This window comes from Castor canadensis, chromosome 16 (genome assembly GCF_047511655.1).
Source record: "Castor canadensis chromosome 16, mCasCan1.hap1v2, whole genome shotgun sequence".
NCBI classification, from domain to species: domain Eukaryota; kingdom Metazoa; phylum Chordata; class Mammalia; order Rodentia; family Castoridae; genus Castor; species Castor canadensis.
Genome location: NC_133401.1, coordinates 16601206 through 16619157, shown reverse-complemented (window position 1 = coordinate 16619157; position 17952 = coordinate 16601206). Strand labels below are relative to the sequence as shown.

At 52.0% G+C, this 17952-nt stretch overlaps 1 protein-coding gene across 1 annotated transcript; it reads right to left on the bottom strand.

The window, feature by feature from the left end:
- Positions 1-960: 960 nt before the first annotated feature.
- Gipr (gastric inhibitory polypeptide receptor) lies at positions 961-9967 on the bottom strand. The gene is made up of 13 exons (XM_020172924.2): positions 9785-9967; positions 9257-9356; positions 8728-8835; positions 7847-7950; positions 7014-7117; positions 6513-6657; positions 5694-5853; positions 5425-5485; positions 5098-5167; positions 4885-4973; positions 4666-4804; positions 2414-2455; positions 961-2339 (listed from the first exon to the last, which is right to left on the bottom strand). The coding sequence occupies exons 1-13, from the start codon at positions 9857-9859 to the stop codon at positions 2133-2135; spliced, it is 1404 nt and encodes a 467-aa protein (XP_020028513.1). The 5' UTR covers positions 9860-9967; the 3' UTR covers positions 961-2132.
- Positions 9968-17952: the final 7985 nt, after the last annotated feature.

Sequence of the window (17952 nt, the reverse complement as noted above, 5' to 3'; positions counted from 1 at the left end):
TTTTCGTCTTTTTTTTTTTTGGTGGTTTTGTTTTGAGACAGAGTTTCACTGTGTAGTCCAGACTGGTCTCAAATTCATGATCCTCCTACCTCAGTCTTCTGAGTGCTGGGATGACAGGTGGATGACAGAAGGCCCGGTTCAAATGCTTTCTACTCCATCTTCTCCTTCAGGGCTGAAAGTCAAAGCAGAGGTTGCAGGACTAGTGTTGGCCATGCATCAGGCAGTGTCTAGGACCACCTTAATGAACTCTCAGGCAACCCTAACATGCAAGTACCATTGTGCCCATTTTTCAGTAGTGCAAACTGGTACAGAGAACTTAAAATTGGGTGTGGTGGTACACATCTATAATCCCAGCACTCAGGAGGCTGAGGCAGGAGGATCATGAATTTGAGGCCAGCCTGTGGTACATAGACCCTGGCTCCTGGCTCCAAAAAAAAAAAAAAAAAAGAGCAGAGGCGCTCAAGTGGTAGAGTATCTACCTAGCAGCAAGCCTAGCAAGAGTGAGGCCTGGAGTTCAAACCCCAGTGCCACGAAACAAAAGCAGCCCAATGAAAATACAAACTAAGACTGTTTTCCCGCTTTGCTTTTTCTATACTGCCTTTCTAAGGAAGCAGCTCCACTGGCAGAGTGTGAGGCCCTGACTTCAAATCCTACTCCTGCCAAAAAAAGGACCAAGGAAGCAGCTCTCAAAAACTGTGACGCGCACACACACATCTAAAATTTTGATTTGTATGTGTCTTGATTTTATTTATTTTTTGGCAGTACTGGGGTTTGAACTCTGGGCCTCAGGCTTGCTAGGCAGGCGCTCTACCACTGGAGCCTCTCTGCAGCCTGCATATGTCTTGAATAGTTCAGTATCAGGAAATAGCATGTCATGTTCCCAATAGGGAGGAAAGTGGTGGCATATTGTCCATGCTTTCTTGTGGCAACACATGAGCAATGCCTCTACAGACCCCCACCTGGCCACACGGCCCACTTCACTCATTTCCCCCTAAGGCCTGGCCTACCACAGAAGGAAAGAAAATCAACTGTTTCTCATGCTTTATTTAGCAGGGTCTTACCCTAAGTCCCCCCACACCACCAGAGCCCAAATTGGGGGAGGGGGAGGTGTTGTCCATCAGGGCCACAAGCTTGAAAAGGCTCTGAGTTCAGCTGGGGGTCACATCTGTCTAGAGAGCTGGGGACTCCAGGAAAGATACAGCATCCAGGCACTAACAGTGACTTCAGAATGTGTGCAAGTGGTTTAGTCGATGAGGCTGTTGGCTTCCCCCCTAGTTCTCCATCTTGTTATGCTCCAGGGCCTCTCACATTCTGGGTCCTGCTGTCATTTCCTCCAGCCCCTCCAGCCCCCTCCTTGGGTCTCCCACAGGCCTTGCCAGCCTACCACATCCAAATTGCTAGTTCTCCCTGCCTGAACCCCATTTCCCCATCATTCTCCTCCATCCCAAGCCTTGGGCCCTTCCTTGGTTTTTCCTCACGACTTTGCTACCTTTGAAACAGCTCCAGAGTCCAACTGCTTCCCACCCCTCTGAGGCCTCCATCCTGGTCCCACACCATCATCTGCAATCTGTAGTCCCCACCTCACTAGGCTCCCATCTCCCATCCCTCCCCCTGATAATCTGTTCCCCTACAGGGAAGACAAAGGGATTACTTAAAACACAGCCCAGGAGACACAAGAAGCTCCTGCTAAAATCTCAGTGCATCTGGAGTGAAGTCCCAACTCCTGCACCCCTGCCCACTTCTCTTTCCCTTTCCCAGGCTGTAACTTGTCCCTTTCCATCTACGTGGGCTCCTCTCTGTTCTCAAGCCACAGTCAAGGGCCTTTCTGTCCCAGGACCTTTGCACATGCTGTTCCTTCTGTCTGGAACCTTGTCCTCCAACTCTCAAAATTATCTCTTTCACCTCTTTCAAGTCATGGCTTAAAATGTCACCTCCCAGCACAGTCCTTGGGTCCCTTCTAAACTCCTTAACTGGGTGTTCAAGGTCAGCTTCCTCACTTGTGATCTCCACAAAGGCAGGGACCTCGTCTTCTGTTTCCTTCTCCCCCATTTCCCCAGCGTCCCCCACCAGGGCTGGCACACAGTAGGCACTCAATAAATACGTGTTCAGTAAAGACGCGGGATTCCCGTTACCTAGCAGTAACTTTCCAAGACCCGGCTGCCCTCACCCCCACGCCCTGGCAGCGCCCCCGAGGTCAGGGCGCAGCCGATGGGGACCTCGCCGGGGACACAGCTCGGGGGCCCGGCTCGGGAGGCGTGCTCCGGGGGCTGGCGCGACTCCTCGCTGAGGCTGCGGCGCAGGCGGCGGTGGTGCCAGCCGCGGCGGATCTCCGACTGCACCTGCAAGGCAGGGGCTCAGCGGCGGCGCCGTTCCCCGCGCGGCCGCCAGGGGGCGCGGGCGGGCCTCTCCCTACCTCCTTGTTGACGAAGCAGTAGAGGACGCTGACCAGGAAGCCCTGGGGCCAGAAAGGGGGATGTGCAGTCAGATCGCGGGTGGGAACAGCATCATGACCGCCCCTTCATGAGCTCCAACCCTTGCCAAGCCCCAACGTCTCCATCAGGGTCCTAGACGACACTGGGTCACCTGCTCACTGGCTCCCAGCTCCCCTGCTGCCGTAACCAGTAGGGTGGCACCAGGGGCCTAAGGACAGAGGACCTGGAGGCAGGTGGCCTGGGTATGGAAACGCTTCCCTACCTCTCACCCTTTGGGCAAGCTGCTTAACCCCTCTGTGCCTCAGTTTCTCCATCTGGATTGTTATATATTTATTCACTTTTTTTTTGCTTTTTTTTTTTTTTGGCCATACTGGGGTTTGAACTCAGGATCTCCTACTTGCTAGGCAGGTGCTGTACCACTTGAGCCACTTTGCCAGCCCTTGTTCATCTGGAAAATGAACTATCCAGGGGTTGATGTAAAAATTGGAGTGTTTTTAAAATGAAAGAAGCTGTAGTGCCTGGCATATAATATAAACCTTTTCCTAAGACTTATCACTCATTATTATCTACCCTTCATATAAATATATTATAGTTAATGTTTCTATAAATGTATACATGTTCTATATATGTAAATTTAAATAAATATAAAATGGAGCCAGGCCCAGTAACAGTGCATGCCTGTAATCCCAGCACTCAGGAGGCTGAGGCAAGAAGATCATGAATTCCAGGCCAGCCTGGGCTACATATACCCTGTCACATCAATCAATCAATCAATTGATAAATAGGGAATTAGGGTGTAGCTCAGTGAAAGAGGCCTTGGTTCAATTCCCAGCACAGAAATAAAAAAAAGATGAAAGAAAGAAAGAAAAGGAAGGAAGGAAGAAAGAAAGAGAAAGGGAGGGGGTGGGGGTAGGGAGGAGAAATGACCCAAACATTGTATGCACATATGAATAAAAGATATTTTTTAAAAAGAAAGAGAAAGAGGGAGGGAGGAAGGAAGGAAGAAGGAAAGAAAGAAGTTTTCTACTTTATAACTCATAAGTTGATAAATTTTAAAACCAATTATGAATATGTGCTATTATTAAGGTATTACTTATCTCAGCCAAAACATGGTGGTGAACACTTATAATCCCAGCTCTCAGGAGGCTGAGGCAGGAGGATCACAAGTTGGAGGCCAACCTGGGCTATGTAAGGATGACCCTGTCTCAAAAAAAAAAAAGGTATTACTTAATTTTTCCACAATCCTGTTAAAATCTAACTCAACACATGTCCCTCTTCTTCCAGGAGAGGAAAACCCAAATTGAGGTTTGCCTCTGGGATTTGGCCTGTGAGACCCCTCATGTCTCTGTCCTCATCTCCCTCTCCCCATCTCTGAGTCCTAAGCTTCAAGCACCCTGGCCTCTACTCTCCTGCCTCAGGGGTCCTGCACCTAGTGTTTCTGCTTCTAGAACATTCCCCCAAATATCTGCCTGACTGTCCCTTACCCTTCTCCATGCCTCTGTTCCAATGTATCCTTCTCAGGGAGGCCTTCCCTGACGCCCTGTCTAGAATAAGTAACCCCATCATTCCTTGGATAGTCTTCATCTCTCTTTCCTTGCCCTATCCCCATGCACATCTACCCACCTAACATTCTGTCCATTTTACTTATATATAGTGTGTTTGGTGTGTGTCTCTCCCACTAGAGAGTAGGAACCATTTCGTTCTTGGCCATATCTCCATGATAACCCTGGAAGAGAGCTTAGTACATGTAAGTGCACCATAATTTTTTTTTTTTTTGCTGAAGTTAATGAAAGAACAGCCTTGTGAGGTGAGATTGGTATTGTCCCCACTGTAGAGATGAGAAGACTGAGGCCCAGTGAGGTGAAGCAAGGGGACTAGAGTAAGGCAAGCAAGGGCAACATCTGCCTTGGGTTTTGGAATGAGTACCTCCTTAAATTCTACACCTAGGCATCTCACTTGCCTTACCCTAGACATTCTCTCCCCGCCCCTCCCCCATCCCAGTGACGGCTACACAGCTGGGAACTGCTTCAACTTGAATTTGGCCCCAAAGTCCTTGCTTCTCACTAGGAGGCAGTAATGCTGGGACCACCAGGTCGCCTGCCTGGGTCCCTGCTGCTTCCCCCAGCCCAGGACAGCCTTAGCTCAGTATTTAGTGTACCCATTAATGAATGGCTGCGCCAGGGGATGACCGTGCCCCTTGGGGAAGAGGACCCCAGGCACCCTGCCTGAGCACCTGGAAGGAACGTAGGAAGATCTCAAAGCCAAGCTTAGTAAAGCGCAGCGCGCCCTGTGCCTGTTCCTCGGTCACTGGAGCAAACACCACCTCATGGACGCCCAACAGGGGCACCAGCGTCAGTGTGGAGCGAGCCAGCCTGGGGACAAAAGCGACAGTGGTCCCTAGGCCTCCCATCTCTCGCTGGCCCCCTCCACTCTGGCCCGCGCCGGCCCTCACCTCAGTCGGTAATCGGGGCAGCGCATCTGCCGAGTCCTCAGCTTGGACACAAGGATGCCAAGAATGCGCATAAAAATGAGGAAATTAATCTGCGAGAAGAAAGAGGCTGAGCCAGACGCCACCCCATTCTGGGGAGGGGGCAGGAGGTGGCGCCCCACATCCCAGAACGGGAAATCCCTGAGCACAGCCTGCCAGATGAGGGACTGGCCATACCAAGATGGTTATTAGGATGGGGGTGCGTATGATCCACCAAATGGCCTTGACATCATTGCGCTCCCAGCACCTGGGGGAGTCAGGGTAGAACTGAGACAGAAAAATCCTAGACACACCCGGACCCCGCAGGTTCACCCGCCAGACCACGCCCATCTTAGGCTCCACCCACATTACTTTAAAGCTCCGCCCATTGCTTTAAGGCCCCACCCCGTGCCCGTCCCAACTTTTCAGTACTTTAGACTCCGCCCACATCACCATGTTTCCACCTCCCACGTCCCTCAAAGCTCCGCCCACCTCCCAGGTCCCGCCCCAGCCCCTGCAACTCACTGTGTGTTCTCGTACAGGTACCTGACGATCACCCAGGGAATGACGAAGAGCGCGGGGGCCCCTGTGCAGACCCCGACCCCCGCCCCCCACCCCGCCGCAGCTGTCAGCGCGCGCACGGGCCCCGCCAGGCCCAAGTCCCGCGGAATTCTTCTGCCGGGGTGGGGAGGCAGAAGCCTGGAGAGGGGAGGAGACCCCCCTGAGGTAGACCAGCTGGGCAATCGGGAGCCGAGGCGCGCTGGGATGGGCGGGGAGACGGAGTCGGGGCTCACCCCAGCCGAGGAGCAGGTAGCAATGGAAGTGACCGTCCTCCGAGCCTCCCACGAGCACCAGCAGACGGTGCAGGTACACGCCCTCCACCAGCAGCCACGTGTAGTTGGCACCCACGCAGTACTGGGTCACGATCTGAGCGGTGCGACAGGCGGCTAGGGCCTAGGGAGCAGTCAGACAAGGGCAGTGGGAGTCTGGACGACCGAGAAGTCCCCAAATCTTTCCACACCGGGGCACTCTTCCACCCCCATCTCTTGTCAACCACTCTGGTTTGTTCCTCTCAACCCTTTTTTTCCCTATACGACCCCTTTAACAGATGGCATCTTTCATTTTATCATCACCGTCCCCTGCAGACCCCTGGAATATGGCCTCTGGCACCTTAGCTCCTAAGAACTGAACTCTCTGCCTGTTTATGGACTTGCGGACTCTCCCACCCCATATCGTAATAATTGGTATGGCCCAACTTACCTCCCTCGCCTCCCGCTTCTAGTCCCCCTCCTCCCAGTAACAAATTGGTACCTTCCAAATCAGTTTCTCCCCTCCATCAGCCTCACCTATGGTGGGCGGAGTCTCTCGTTGGTGGAAAATCCCAATGAAGGGTGAGATAATGATGGAGAGGGAATGGAAAATTCCAGTAAGGGGGCAAACGCGTGGGAGAGGTCAATGAGGAGGCTGAATTGTCCTTCTCCACATGTAATTTGGAGGGGTCCAGAGAGAAACCGTTGATGTGTTGGAGGTTGGAAACGCACGGAACCTTCCTGGTCCCTCCAGAAGAGGATGACTCTCGTTTGGAGGAACAGAAGGATAAGGATGGTACGCACCTGGTTCCATGGTGTGCGTGTCTGCTCCCCAGGGTAGGGGCCTGGTGCAGAGAGCAGGCGGTCTCGCGTGAGGATGGCTGCCGCCCGCAGCATGAAGGAAGTGAAGAGGTTCATGTGGATATAATTACGGGTGCAGCGCAGCCGCCTGGGGGATTTGGAAGGCTGTCGAGGGACCTCTGAAGAGCTGGCCTTAGACACACAGAGCCCCTTTAGCCACCCGCCAGCCCTTCCCATAGAGCCACAGGGGATTTGAACTCTGGGCTTTGCACTTGCAGAGCAGGTACTCTACTGCTTAAGCCACACCTCCAGTCTGGTTATTTTGGAGAATGGTTTCGTGATCTACTTCTCTGAGCCGGCCTCGAACCACTATCCTCCCAATCCCTGCCTCCCAAGTAGCTAGGATTACTGGCGTGAGCCACCAGGGACTGGCTTTGATACCCCATCTTCCTGAGCAAACAGGCAAATGCTTTTGCCACCGTCACTCATTGCTGGAGGTCCCACCTGAAGAAACTCAAGATGAGCAGCGCTAGCAGCAGTGTGGCAAGGGACAGGGAGTAGCCAATGGTGTACACGACCTGCAGCCACTCCAAGATCAGCCTCTGATCCTGGTGGGGGACAAGGAAGACAAGGGAACAAGAGGTGGCTTTTCCAAGACACCCTCCCCAATTTTACTACGGGGGAAATTTCTCCTTTCCTCTTTGTTCCTGCTCAGCACCCCAATATATATATATATATATATATTTTTAATGCTTCCTACTTTTGAGTGAGGCTGGGAATGTTACCAGCCAATCCAAGCATTCTGACAGTTTTGGGAGGGTATGTGACCCAAGCCAGGTCAGTGATAGTTTTAGGAAATGATGCTGCAGTTATTGGTTTTTTATTTTATTTTGTTTTGGTGGGACTGGGGTTTGAACTCAGGGAATCCCACTTGCAAAGCAAGTGCTCTATGATGCTGGAGTTACTGTAAAAGAAGCCTGGTCTTCTTATGGTGTTGTTTGGTTGGTAGGATGTGAGTCAAGTGCTAATGAGGGCCTTCTTTTCTACCCCACAGAAAAGATGAAACCAGCACAGAGAAAAACAGGCTTGATATGGTGAGAGATTCCCTACACACACATCATTTGAGCCCCTAGATCTTGCTGGATGTGAAGCTGCTTTCTTACACTGTGCTATTTAATTACAGAAGCCAATACATTTTTCCTTTTCTCCTAGAAGCAAGTCTGACTAGGGTGTCTATTACTTACAACCCAGAGTCCTAAACAGCATAGGGGGTTTCAGGTTTGGCTGGAGGCTGCTGCCTCCATCAGTCCACAGCTGAATCCTTCACCTCTCCTTACCTGAAAGGCCCCATTCTTCTCTGGATTCTCACACTGAGTATGGTCTCTCCAAGGTCCCCACTGGCCATCACTGCCACACTGCCGGAGAACGAAGCCTGAAGCCACTGTGGGAGAAAAAGGGAAGCGATTAGAGGCACCGGGAAAAAGAGATATGAACACACACTGTGTAGTGAGAATGACAGTGAGAGAAAGGGGGAGAAAAACAGATGTCAAAGTGATTACAATGACATTTACACATATCAATTTAATATTTGTAATGAAAGTGGTACCATCATTACTCTATTTTACAGGTAGGGAAATTGAGGCATACAGAAATCAAATAAACTACCTGAAGTTATACCTAGTTAGACCAAGATGTCCCAAAATGGACAGATTCAGAAAGAAAGCTGGGACATGGCACCTCTCTGTAGTCATAGCACTCAGGAGACTGAGGCAGGCTGGTGAAGTAGCCCAAGTGGTAAAGCACCTGCCTAGCAAGCATGAGGGCCTGAGTTCAAACCCCAGTCCCACACACAAGAAAAAGAATTCTTAGGAGGCTGAGTGGTAAGAAGATCTCCAGTTCTACGACAGTCTGGATAATATAGGGAGACACTGTGTAATCAAAAAAAAGAGGACTGGGGGTAGCTCAAGTGGTACGCTCAAGTCCCTGAGTTTAAACCCAAGTACCACCAAAAAAGAAAGAAAGAAAACAAAAGGGAGGGAGGAAGGCAGGAAGGAAAGAGAAAAAATTTTAAAACTTCCTGGTTCTTAGAGAGATAAGGAGACACGGTAGGGGTACTATATGAGAGAGCCAGGTTAGACAGACATAAAGTGACATCTGGCCTCACAGAAAGGGGCAGAGGACAGAAAGGATTAGGAGGGGATGTAGATGACTGCCTCACCATGGTGGTGCCAGGGCAGGTACCAGGGGCAGGACGCACGTGCGGTGGCGTTGGGTGCAGTGGAGTCCCAGCAGACGTACATGTCGAAGGACCCATTACAGGCGAGGCCTGAGGGGTAAGCAGGGGCCCAGGTGCAGAGTGAAACCACTGGGCATAGGGTCCACCTCTGCTCTGCCTGCGGCACTACAGCCCCTGCTGTAGCCCCGCCCACTTTGGGCGAGTCCAGTCCTTACACTGCCACAAGCTCCTCCTATCAGTCCTCAAGGCTCCACCCATCCTCAGAGCTCCACCTACCAAGAAAGTCCTCACCAATAAGAGGGCCTTCTCAAAGCCCCTCCCCTTCAGTGCAAGCCCAACTCAAGCTTCTTCCCAGGACTCTCCTTATCACAGTCCCACCACGCTCAGACCCAGGCCCCTCCCACCGAGGCCAAGCCCCACCCAGCCCCTGTCAATCCCAGATTTCGCCTCTTCTGGCCCCGCCCTACGTCCCGCCCATTACCCTTGGGTCCGCCCCAAGCCCACTCCTCACCTGAGGGAGGCTCCGCGGCCTCCAAAGTCTCCAGGCACTCCTGGCGGTATCGCTCCCAGCGCTCATACAGCGCCCGCGTCGTCTGTCCCTCTGAGCCTGTCTACGAGAAGAGAGAAGGGAGGACCCCCCAGGCCGACCCCCGCTCCCAGGCACCAGGCAGCTCGTTCGACTGGGAGAGACTTGGAGGGGCTGTCCCGTTTTGCCCGAGAGTCCTTGGGTGACCTAGAAACCTCTTTGGAATTTTAGAGGTGACAAGTGCCTAGAAAGCCGCCTAGGGATTTATTTGCTAGGGGACACTTTAGGAAAATTGAAACTTGCAGTATCTGTTAAGGCTGAACCTTATCAGGAGAATTTGCAGCGGCGACGGGGCGGGGCGGGGGGAAGGGGAGACTGGAAACCATCAAAACGAGTCTGAGCAAGAGGGCGGGGGCAACCTTGAAACTCTCTTTAAGGTGGGGGAAGACTTGAAACTGTCCCCAGACCTCCCTCCAAGCTGTGGACTGCTTGCTGTGTCTCCTTGGTCCTCACCTCCGCCCTCCGGAGTGGCAGTCCCCATAGGGAGAGCAGCAGCAGCAGCCGCAAGGGAGGAGAGTTTGGCCTCATAAGGGCGGCGAAGGGTCTGTCCACACAGGGCAGTGGGGCTGGAGGGTCCCAGGGCAGAGTCAGCACCTCTGCCCTCCGCCCTCGGCCTCTAACCCCTGGGCCCACCTGTCTCATACAGGTGGACTCCGAGGTGCACCCCATCCTCCCCGCCCCGGCTCCATGCCTGAGGAATTGGGGCGGGGCAGAGGCGTGGTGCGTGGGCGGGACTTCGGATGGAGGGTGGGGCCTAGATCCCATAAGTGACTTCTCTGCCGCCCCCAACTGTTGCTGGGGCAGCGGCAGTGGATGGGAGGGGTGTTTGCTGAGGGGGCGGTTGCCCTAGAGCTGCGCTACGCAGAAGCGTTAGTGTTACCCACAGTCTAGACCTAGAAACTCCTGGGCACCTGGGGACCTCCTTGGAGAGGAAGGAGTAGAAACGGTCAGCCAAGCCTGGAGGGGAGCTTGAAACGCATTATCTTGAGTTCTCAGTCTCCCAACCCAAAGGGTTTTCAAATTGCAGATTAGGAGCCCGACCTTATAAAATTTTCCCCGCTTTGGATAGGTAAAGTCCACAGGGATAACCCTGCTCCAGCATCCAAATACTTAAGAGACCAGAAAGGTGTTATACCGTGGGTATAACAGCGACCCAGAGGCCTGAAAATTCTTTTACCCCCAACCCCCACCCATCCCCATCCCCATCGAAAGGCGGAAATAAGAGGGGTCTCAGAACCCCAGAATGACAGAAACGGAGTTTGAGACAAGTGAGACAAAAATATAGACTCAGAGACAACCACACACAGCAAGGGACAAGAGACCAAAGAACAGAGACGAAAATTTGGACCAGGAGACAAAGAGGAGATAGAGACGTGGGAAAGACAGAGGATGGGAGGACAAGAACTAGATGTGTATAAATAAGTAAAGCAATCTACAGGCTGAACAGAGAGTGAGAGACATTAAGACAGAGACACCGAGAGACAGAGACGAAGATAAAGACTGGGTAGTGGCAGAAAGAGACAAAGGCACAGGCTAAGAAACAGAGACAGCATGAGCCAGGGCTGCTGGAGGGTAGGGGGGCTGCTGAGCAGAGTCTTGAGGGAGAAATGGGGGCAGGGGGAGTTGGCTGTGATCGGGGAGCCCTCACCTGTCCCCAGTCCTGCTCTTGGTCACTTGCTCCTGCCGCCCCTGTTCCGGTTGCCTCTTCTGTCTCGCCTGAGCTCTGGAAGAGGTGACAGGCGCTGGCAGCCTGGGGTGGTGGGAGGGGGCGGGGCCAGGGCGGAAGGGAGAACAGGAAGGGGGAGCACTGGGGCAGAGAGTGGGAAAGGGGGGTAGTGGTATGTAAATATCACAGTCACAGCCCCCTGGTTACAGAGCACACCATTCCATCCAGCTGCTTACACATGGAGCCAGAGTCACACAATCCTATAGCTGAGCCACAGAGAGGCACAGTCACAGAATCTCACACACTGTTACTCACAGAGTCACGTTTTCATTCACAATTTACGATCCCCAACCACACCCAGAGAGCCACAGGGTGACAGTCATTCACAGTAACAGTCACATGCTGAGGCTATGAACTTGTCACACACACAGAAGCACAACTACTGTGTGCTACAGTCCCAGTAAGATTGTCAACAACACACACCTTCACACACACAAGGTCATATGAGACACATGGTCTTCCCCCACTGGCTTGTGTGGCCCAGGAGGACATCTCTATTACCACGGTGTCCCCAGCATTGCCCAGAGCAGAGTTGCAAGGAATAATTGTCAAAGAAATACATGGACACAGGTGTGTGTTTCCTCACACTCACCAACTAACACAGTGTCCGACAACAGCACCCACTAGCACTCTCACAGTCACACACTTCACATACACACAGCATCCACAGTCACATCCTGCCCCTCTCTTGTCACCAAGGCACAAGCTGTTGATTTCATTCACAGTCACACCCGGCAGAATGGCCACACAGACACAACTCTCCCACATTCACAAGTCACACGCACTCCTCCATGTGTCACACCTGGGATCCCACCATCCCTCAGTCACACACATGACACACTCTCATATGCTGTGATCCCACAGTCTCACACCCTCTCATGGTCACAGTAACCACTGATCCACACACATTGTTACAATCTCCACTTCCAGGCTCTTCCTTTGCCCTTTCTACAGATGTGGGGAACATCTGTACATGGCTGGGAGAAGACTTAAAATCCAGTCCCAGCCCTTGGCGCCTTCTTTCCCTGCTTAATATACACCACTCGGGTGATATTAATCACGCTGTTAGCATTTCATGACCACATGCTCCCCTAGGGCCCAGAAGTGGGACAGAGGCCACTCTGCCCATTTTGCAGAGGAGAAACTGAGGCTTAGAGCCTTAGCAGGGGCAGGGAGTAAGAGGTGGTGTGAGGTTCACACCAGAGGCTAGAAGAAGAGAAGTCTGGGGGGTGGGGGGGGGTCCTCCCAGCTTGGTCTCCAGGGACCTCCCTGCTCTCTTCCCCACATTCCTGGCGCCCTCTGGGTCCTGGGAAAGACTCTGTCCCTGGGGTGGAGAAGCAAAGGGGTCTGAGATTGCCCGGCACCTCGGAGGAGAGGCTGGGGCTGAGAGGAAGTCTCCTAAGTTCCAAGAGGGTCCCAGGGTCACTCCACTGGGAAGGGGGAGGAAGGAGGCTGGAGATGGGGAGGAGGAACTGAGGTGGTGTGAGAGACAGGAAAAGAAGCTGAGACACAGAAAGATCGGGAAGGGGAGAAAGACAGATGAGGACAGGAAGTGAGAGGAGAGAGGAGAGAGCAAGAGAGAGAGAGAGAGAGAGAGAGAGAGAGACAGAGGCAGACACACACACGCACACACACTGGGGTGAGCCTGAATGATGCAGAACACAGGGTGTGTGTGTGTGTGTGTGTGTGTGTGTGTGTGTGTGTGTGTGTGTGTGTGTGTGTAGGACCAGAGGGGGATGCAGGTTCCTGCCCAGCCCAGCCATCCTGGGTCTCCATAGTCTCCCAGGGTCTGGGGAGGGGGCAGCAGGGCCACAGGGTGGCCACACAAGCTCTCTCTAGCACCATGATTTTGACTTCAAGAGGCAGAGAAGCAGCCCCATGCCTTCCTGGCTACCCGGCCCCTCCCTAGCCCAGGGGATCAAGCTCCCCATGCGCTCAACCCTCTCCATGGTCCTTGGCTCTTCCTGTCTCTAAATTTAGCATCCTCTTTCTCTCCAGCCCCCGGCATCTCTACTCCTTGTCTCTCTTCCTCCCCCATCCCTCTCTGTCACGTATCTCTCTCACTCCATCTTCTCTTTCCCTGTCTCTTCAGTCCAACTCTTTTGTTTCTTCTTTGTTCTAACCCCATGCTCACTTGGTCAATTTGTCTTTTTCTCTGGTCTGCCAGGCTCTTTTCCTTATGTCCTGTCTCATCCTGCCTCTCTGATCTTCTCTCTGAGTATCTGTTTCTCTCTCTCTCCATCTTCCCTGATCATGGCTCTCCTGTCTCTTGCCTTCAGCCCCCAGCAGTGACCAGGGTAAGAAAGAAGTTGGAAGGCCTATGTCTCCCCCCCAGGGGGCTGTGTGACCAAGCAGAGCCTTGGGGGGAGCGGGCAGGGGCCTGGGGTGCTGCCAGATGGTGCAGGAGAAATGAGGCAGAGAGAGATGGGAAGAAGGGACGCCCCATGGGAACTGAGGCTAGAAAGAGGAGCAGAGATGCCCCCCTCCCCAAGATTCAGGACTGAAAAGAGATAAGACCTGAAAGACACAGACCCAGAGAGCAAGACAGATAGAGATAGCAGCACAGAGACAGAGGGCCACAGAGGCAGAGAGATGGACATAGAGACCCAAAGAGAGAGGAGACACAGCCAGGAAGATGCAGAGACAAACACACAAAAAAATATGGAGATCAAAAGAGACATGCAACCCAGAGAGAGACAAAGACCTGGAAAGACAGAAACACAGAACTGGGGACCCAGAGAGAGAGAGAGGGTGAGAGACAGAGAAAGAGACCTGAGACAGGACACCTCACAAAGACCCAGAAATGAGAAGGTACCCAGAGAGAAAAAAAAGACAGAGATAAAGAGATGACCCACAGATAGACACAGAAGGACTTGAAGCAATGGGACAAGGGTCAACACTCAAAGACACAACTGGACATGAACCTTCTTCCCCGCCTGGGGGGTGTTGGTCTCCATAGCAACCTCCCCAGATCCTGAGGGCAAATATTGTCCTGGCCAGAAGGCAGCAGGGCTATGTTGACATAATTCTCTAGCTGGGTGGGGTGGGGGCTCCAGGGGCCCAGAGGCCAGGATGGGGGTAGAAGATCAGAGGGTCTCTGTTGGGGCTCTACAGACAGCCTTAGCCCCCCTGTACCTCCCAATGCCGCTCAACACCAACCCCACCCCCTCAGCCGCTGACAAACTAGAAGGGGGTCCCTGACTGCCCCCTGGTGGCGGCGGAAGCCCCTTTCCTGGCATGAAAGACTGCAGGCTGGCGCTGGGGGCGGGGCTCCGTGGCAGAGCACTTGCCCAGACACTAGGCCCTGAGTTCCATCCCCAGCACTGAAAAAAAAAGTGTATATATAGATATATAGATATAGTGTATATAATTGTTATTATTATTAAAGTCCTAAACACAACGGGCTTGACTAGAGATTTTCCTCCAGGTTTCTCAAATCTGGTCGCATCTACCCCGCCCCCAAAGGAGGCCTTTTTTTTTTTTTCTGATGGGACTGGGCTTTGCACTTGCAAAGCAGGTGCTCTCCCTCTTGAGTCACACCTTCAGGTCATTTTACTCTGGTTATTTTGGAGATGGGATCTCTCGAACTATTTTTCCCCGTACTGATCTCAAACCCTGATCTTCCCATTCCCAGCCTTTCTAAGTAGCTAGGATTACAGGATGAGCACACCTCGCATGGCTAGATCTTGCTAAAGCACAAACTTGCTCCTTTCCCTTCCCTGCTGAGAATCTGCTGTGGCTCCCCCAGTGCCCTCAGGAGAAAGCTTGGGCTGCTCTCTCTAGCTTTCAAGGCCTTTACTGAGCTTTCCAGCCTCATCTCCCAGCGTTTCTAACCCAAAACTCTTCCTACCATCCCCCCAGCCTTTGTCCTAGCAGCTTTCTCTGCCTGGATTGCCTGCCTTTTTTTTTTTTTGTGGCACTGGGGCTTGAACTCAGGGCCTCATGCTTGCTAGGCAGGGGCTCTACCACTTCAGACACTCTGCCAACCCTTTGGGGAATTTTTCTTTCTTTTTTCTTTTTTTTTGCTGTACTGGGGTTTGAATTTAGGGCCTTCACCTTGAGCCACTCCACCAGCCCTTTTCCATGAAGGGTTTTTTCAAGATAGGGTCTCAAGAACTGTTTGTCTGTGCTGGCTTTGAACCTCAGTCCTCCTAATCTCTGCCTCCTGAGTAGCTAGTGTGATTCACAGGTGTGAACCACAGGCACCCAGGTGGGATTTTTTTTTTTTTTTTTTTAGAATTTCACGAACTATTTGCCCAGGCTGGCCTCAAACCTCAAACTCCATCCTCCAGCTCTCTGCCTCCTAAGCACCTAGGATTACAGGCTTGAGCCACCCACCTGGCTCCATTTTTTTTATCAAGTCTTTCAAAGGCTGTCTCCAAATTAGTCATCACCTAACACTTCTCTCCTACATTGGCCCGAGAGCCTTTGTGAGGGCAGAACTTGGGCTGTCTCAGTCACTGCTGTGTTCCCAACAGTAGGCAGGGGAAAAAAAAACAGACTGTGAGCTCTGCCTACCCCACCCCCTCTCACAGCACAGGACCCCCTCCCATTTTTGTTCTTCCTGGCCCTTGACATCTCCCTGCGAAAGCACTTGTAATAAAATGAGCTCCATTAACTGTACCAAAGCCACAGTGCTGAACTCTTCACAAGCATGAGCTCATTCAACGTGTTCTTCTCCCCTGGGAAGTGGGCACTCAGATAACGCCAGGCCACTGAACCAAGGTAACTTTGTTCACATGGACCCTGACAGTGCCTGGCCTCTGCATTTGAGGACAAGCACTAGTGTGACTTACCTTTGTATGCTGTCTCCTCTGCCCCCTGCATCCCACCACCCTAAAGTCTTTTTGGTCCCAGCTTTACTCCCCTCTCTCACCACATGGAGCCCCAGGAGCAGAACTCGCCTGGGCTCCCCCAGTCCTCTGGGACACCTCAGTAATGGGGCATCAGCTCTTAATACAATACAACTGCTTCTGTTTTGTAGGAAGCAATCTGACTTCTATAGTCCGAGCTCATGGAGCTGGTGAGTGAAAGAAGCTGGAGTCTGGGAGGCAGGAAACCTGAGTTTCTGGGAGGTTTTTCTTATTTGTTTGGCAGTACTGAAGTTTGAACTCAGGACCTCGCACTTACTAGGCAGACACTCTACCACTTCAACCACTCTGCCAACTTCTTTTTGTGTTGGGTATTTTCCAGATAGGGTCCCTTGAGCCTCCTGAGCTCTGCCTCCCAAGTAGCTAGGTTTATAGTCATGAGCCACTGGCACCTAGCTTCTATTTTGTTTCTATCGGTAAAACAGCTGGCTGTAAATCATAGAATAAAAATGGCCCATGTCTGTTTGGGTCACCCGTGTGAATCTATGATTCATCTCTATGCCTCACATAGTAGATGACAAATCAATACAGGTTGCTTACTTTGCTACACACCATACTAGTGTGTACTGTATATCTGTGGCCTCAGTGCGGCTCATGGAAGATACAGTAACAACCTGCAAACTTTTCCCAAGCCTTCAAAGCCCAGAACATCTGAAAAGGCCATCACCTCCTTAACCTCACTCATACCCTCCCATGTCTTCTCTCTCAACAGCTCTGCCTCACACCAGCCTTTTTGTTGCCCCAGGAATATACCAAACTCAAACCTACCCTGGGACCTTTGTACTTGCTGTTTCTTCTGCCTGGACAGCGTTCCCTATCAGCTCTAGGCAAAAATAGCTTTCTTTTTGTCATTGGTGTCTCAGTTCAAATGTCACTTCTCAGAGAGAATGTCCCTGGCTCCACGGGTTGTAAATGAACCTCACCCACCCATCCTTACCATTTTCATAGTGATTATCAGGACTGGAAATGATTTTACCAGCTCTGGGCTTGTTTCTTCATGTGTGAAATGAAGAGGAAAGTAAGACTTGGGGTGAGCATAATTGAGTGCTTGGCACAAAGGAAGTGCTCAGTAAATGTTAGCTATTATTATTTATTTTATGTATGGTGGTTTATCTCATCCATTAAACCGCAAGATCTATAAGGCTGAGGTTTACTTGGTCATTCTTGGTCACCCCAGAAATTTCAGCACCTAGGGCAGAGCTTGGCGCGTAGTATGCTCTCAGTCAACATTTTCCGATGGATGAAAGAGGTAGATGCGCTTATGAACTCTCACTTCCCAGATGCAGAAAGTGAGGGAGTCGGCATTCAAGCTCAGCTCAGTCTGGTTCCAAAGTTTCCACTTTTCTGCTTTTGTGGTCAGAGGCAAAGATCGGAAAGAGATCTTTGCCTCCCTTCCCCTACCCAAACAAGGTCTGGGACATCATGACGTATCGACCCTCAATAGTGACTTGGAGAAGGCGATCCCGTATTCTTTAAATCCATCCTCGGGTTTTCCACCCTCCTCTTTCCCCCCCAACGTCCGAGCCAGCTCCTACTGACACCGCCAGCTGGTCCAGGCTTCACAACTGGGCCTATATCAAAACCTGGACTGGATAAAGCGGTTGTGGGAGACTGCGGCTCTAGGGGCGGAACTAAGAGCCTGTGGCTGCGGAGGAGTCAGGGGAAGGGCAGGTTAGGGAGGAGCTAAGAAACTTGGGAGGAGGGTTCTAAAATCCGAGGGCGGAGCTAACCCTGTACTAAAGTGTGGGCAAGGTCCCTGAGCTGAGTATTCAAATCCATCAGTTCAGGGGGCGGTACTAATTGCTCTGGGGGGCGGGAATAGAACTTGGACTCCTACAAGATTCTGTGGGCGGAGCTAAGAGTCCTGAGGGTGGGTCTACAGCTAATAAACAAGGACCCAGCTAGAAAGAGTTCCAGGGCGGGGCTAGTGGATACCTGGGTGGATTTGAAATTCTAATGTCAGGCCCTGGTCATTCGAGAGGGCTTCTGGGAAATTCCATAAAAGATTGAGGAGATGATTTTTG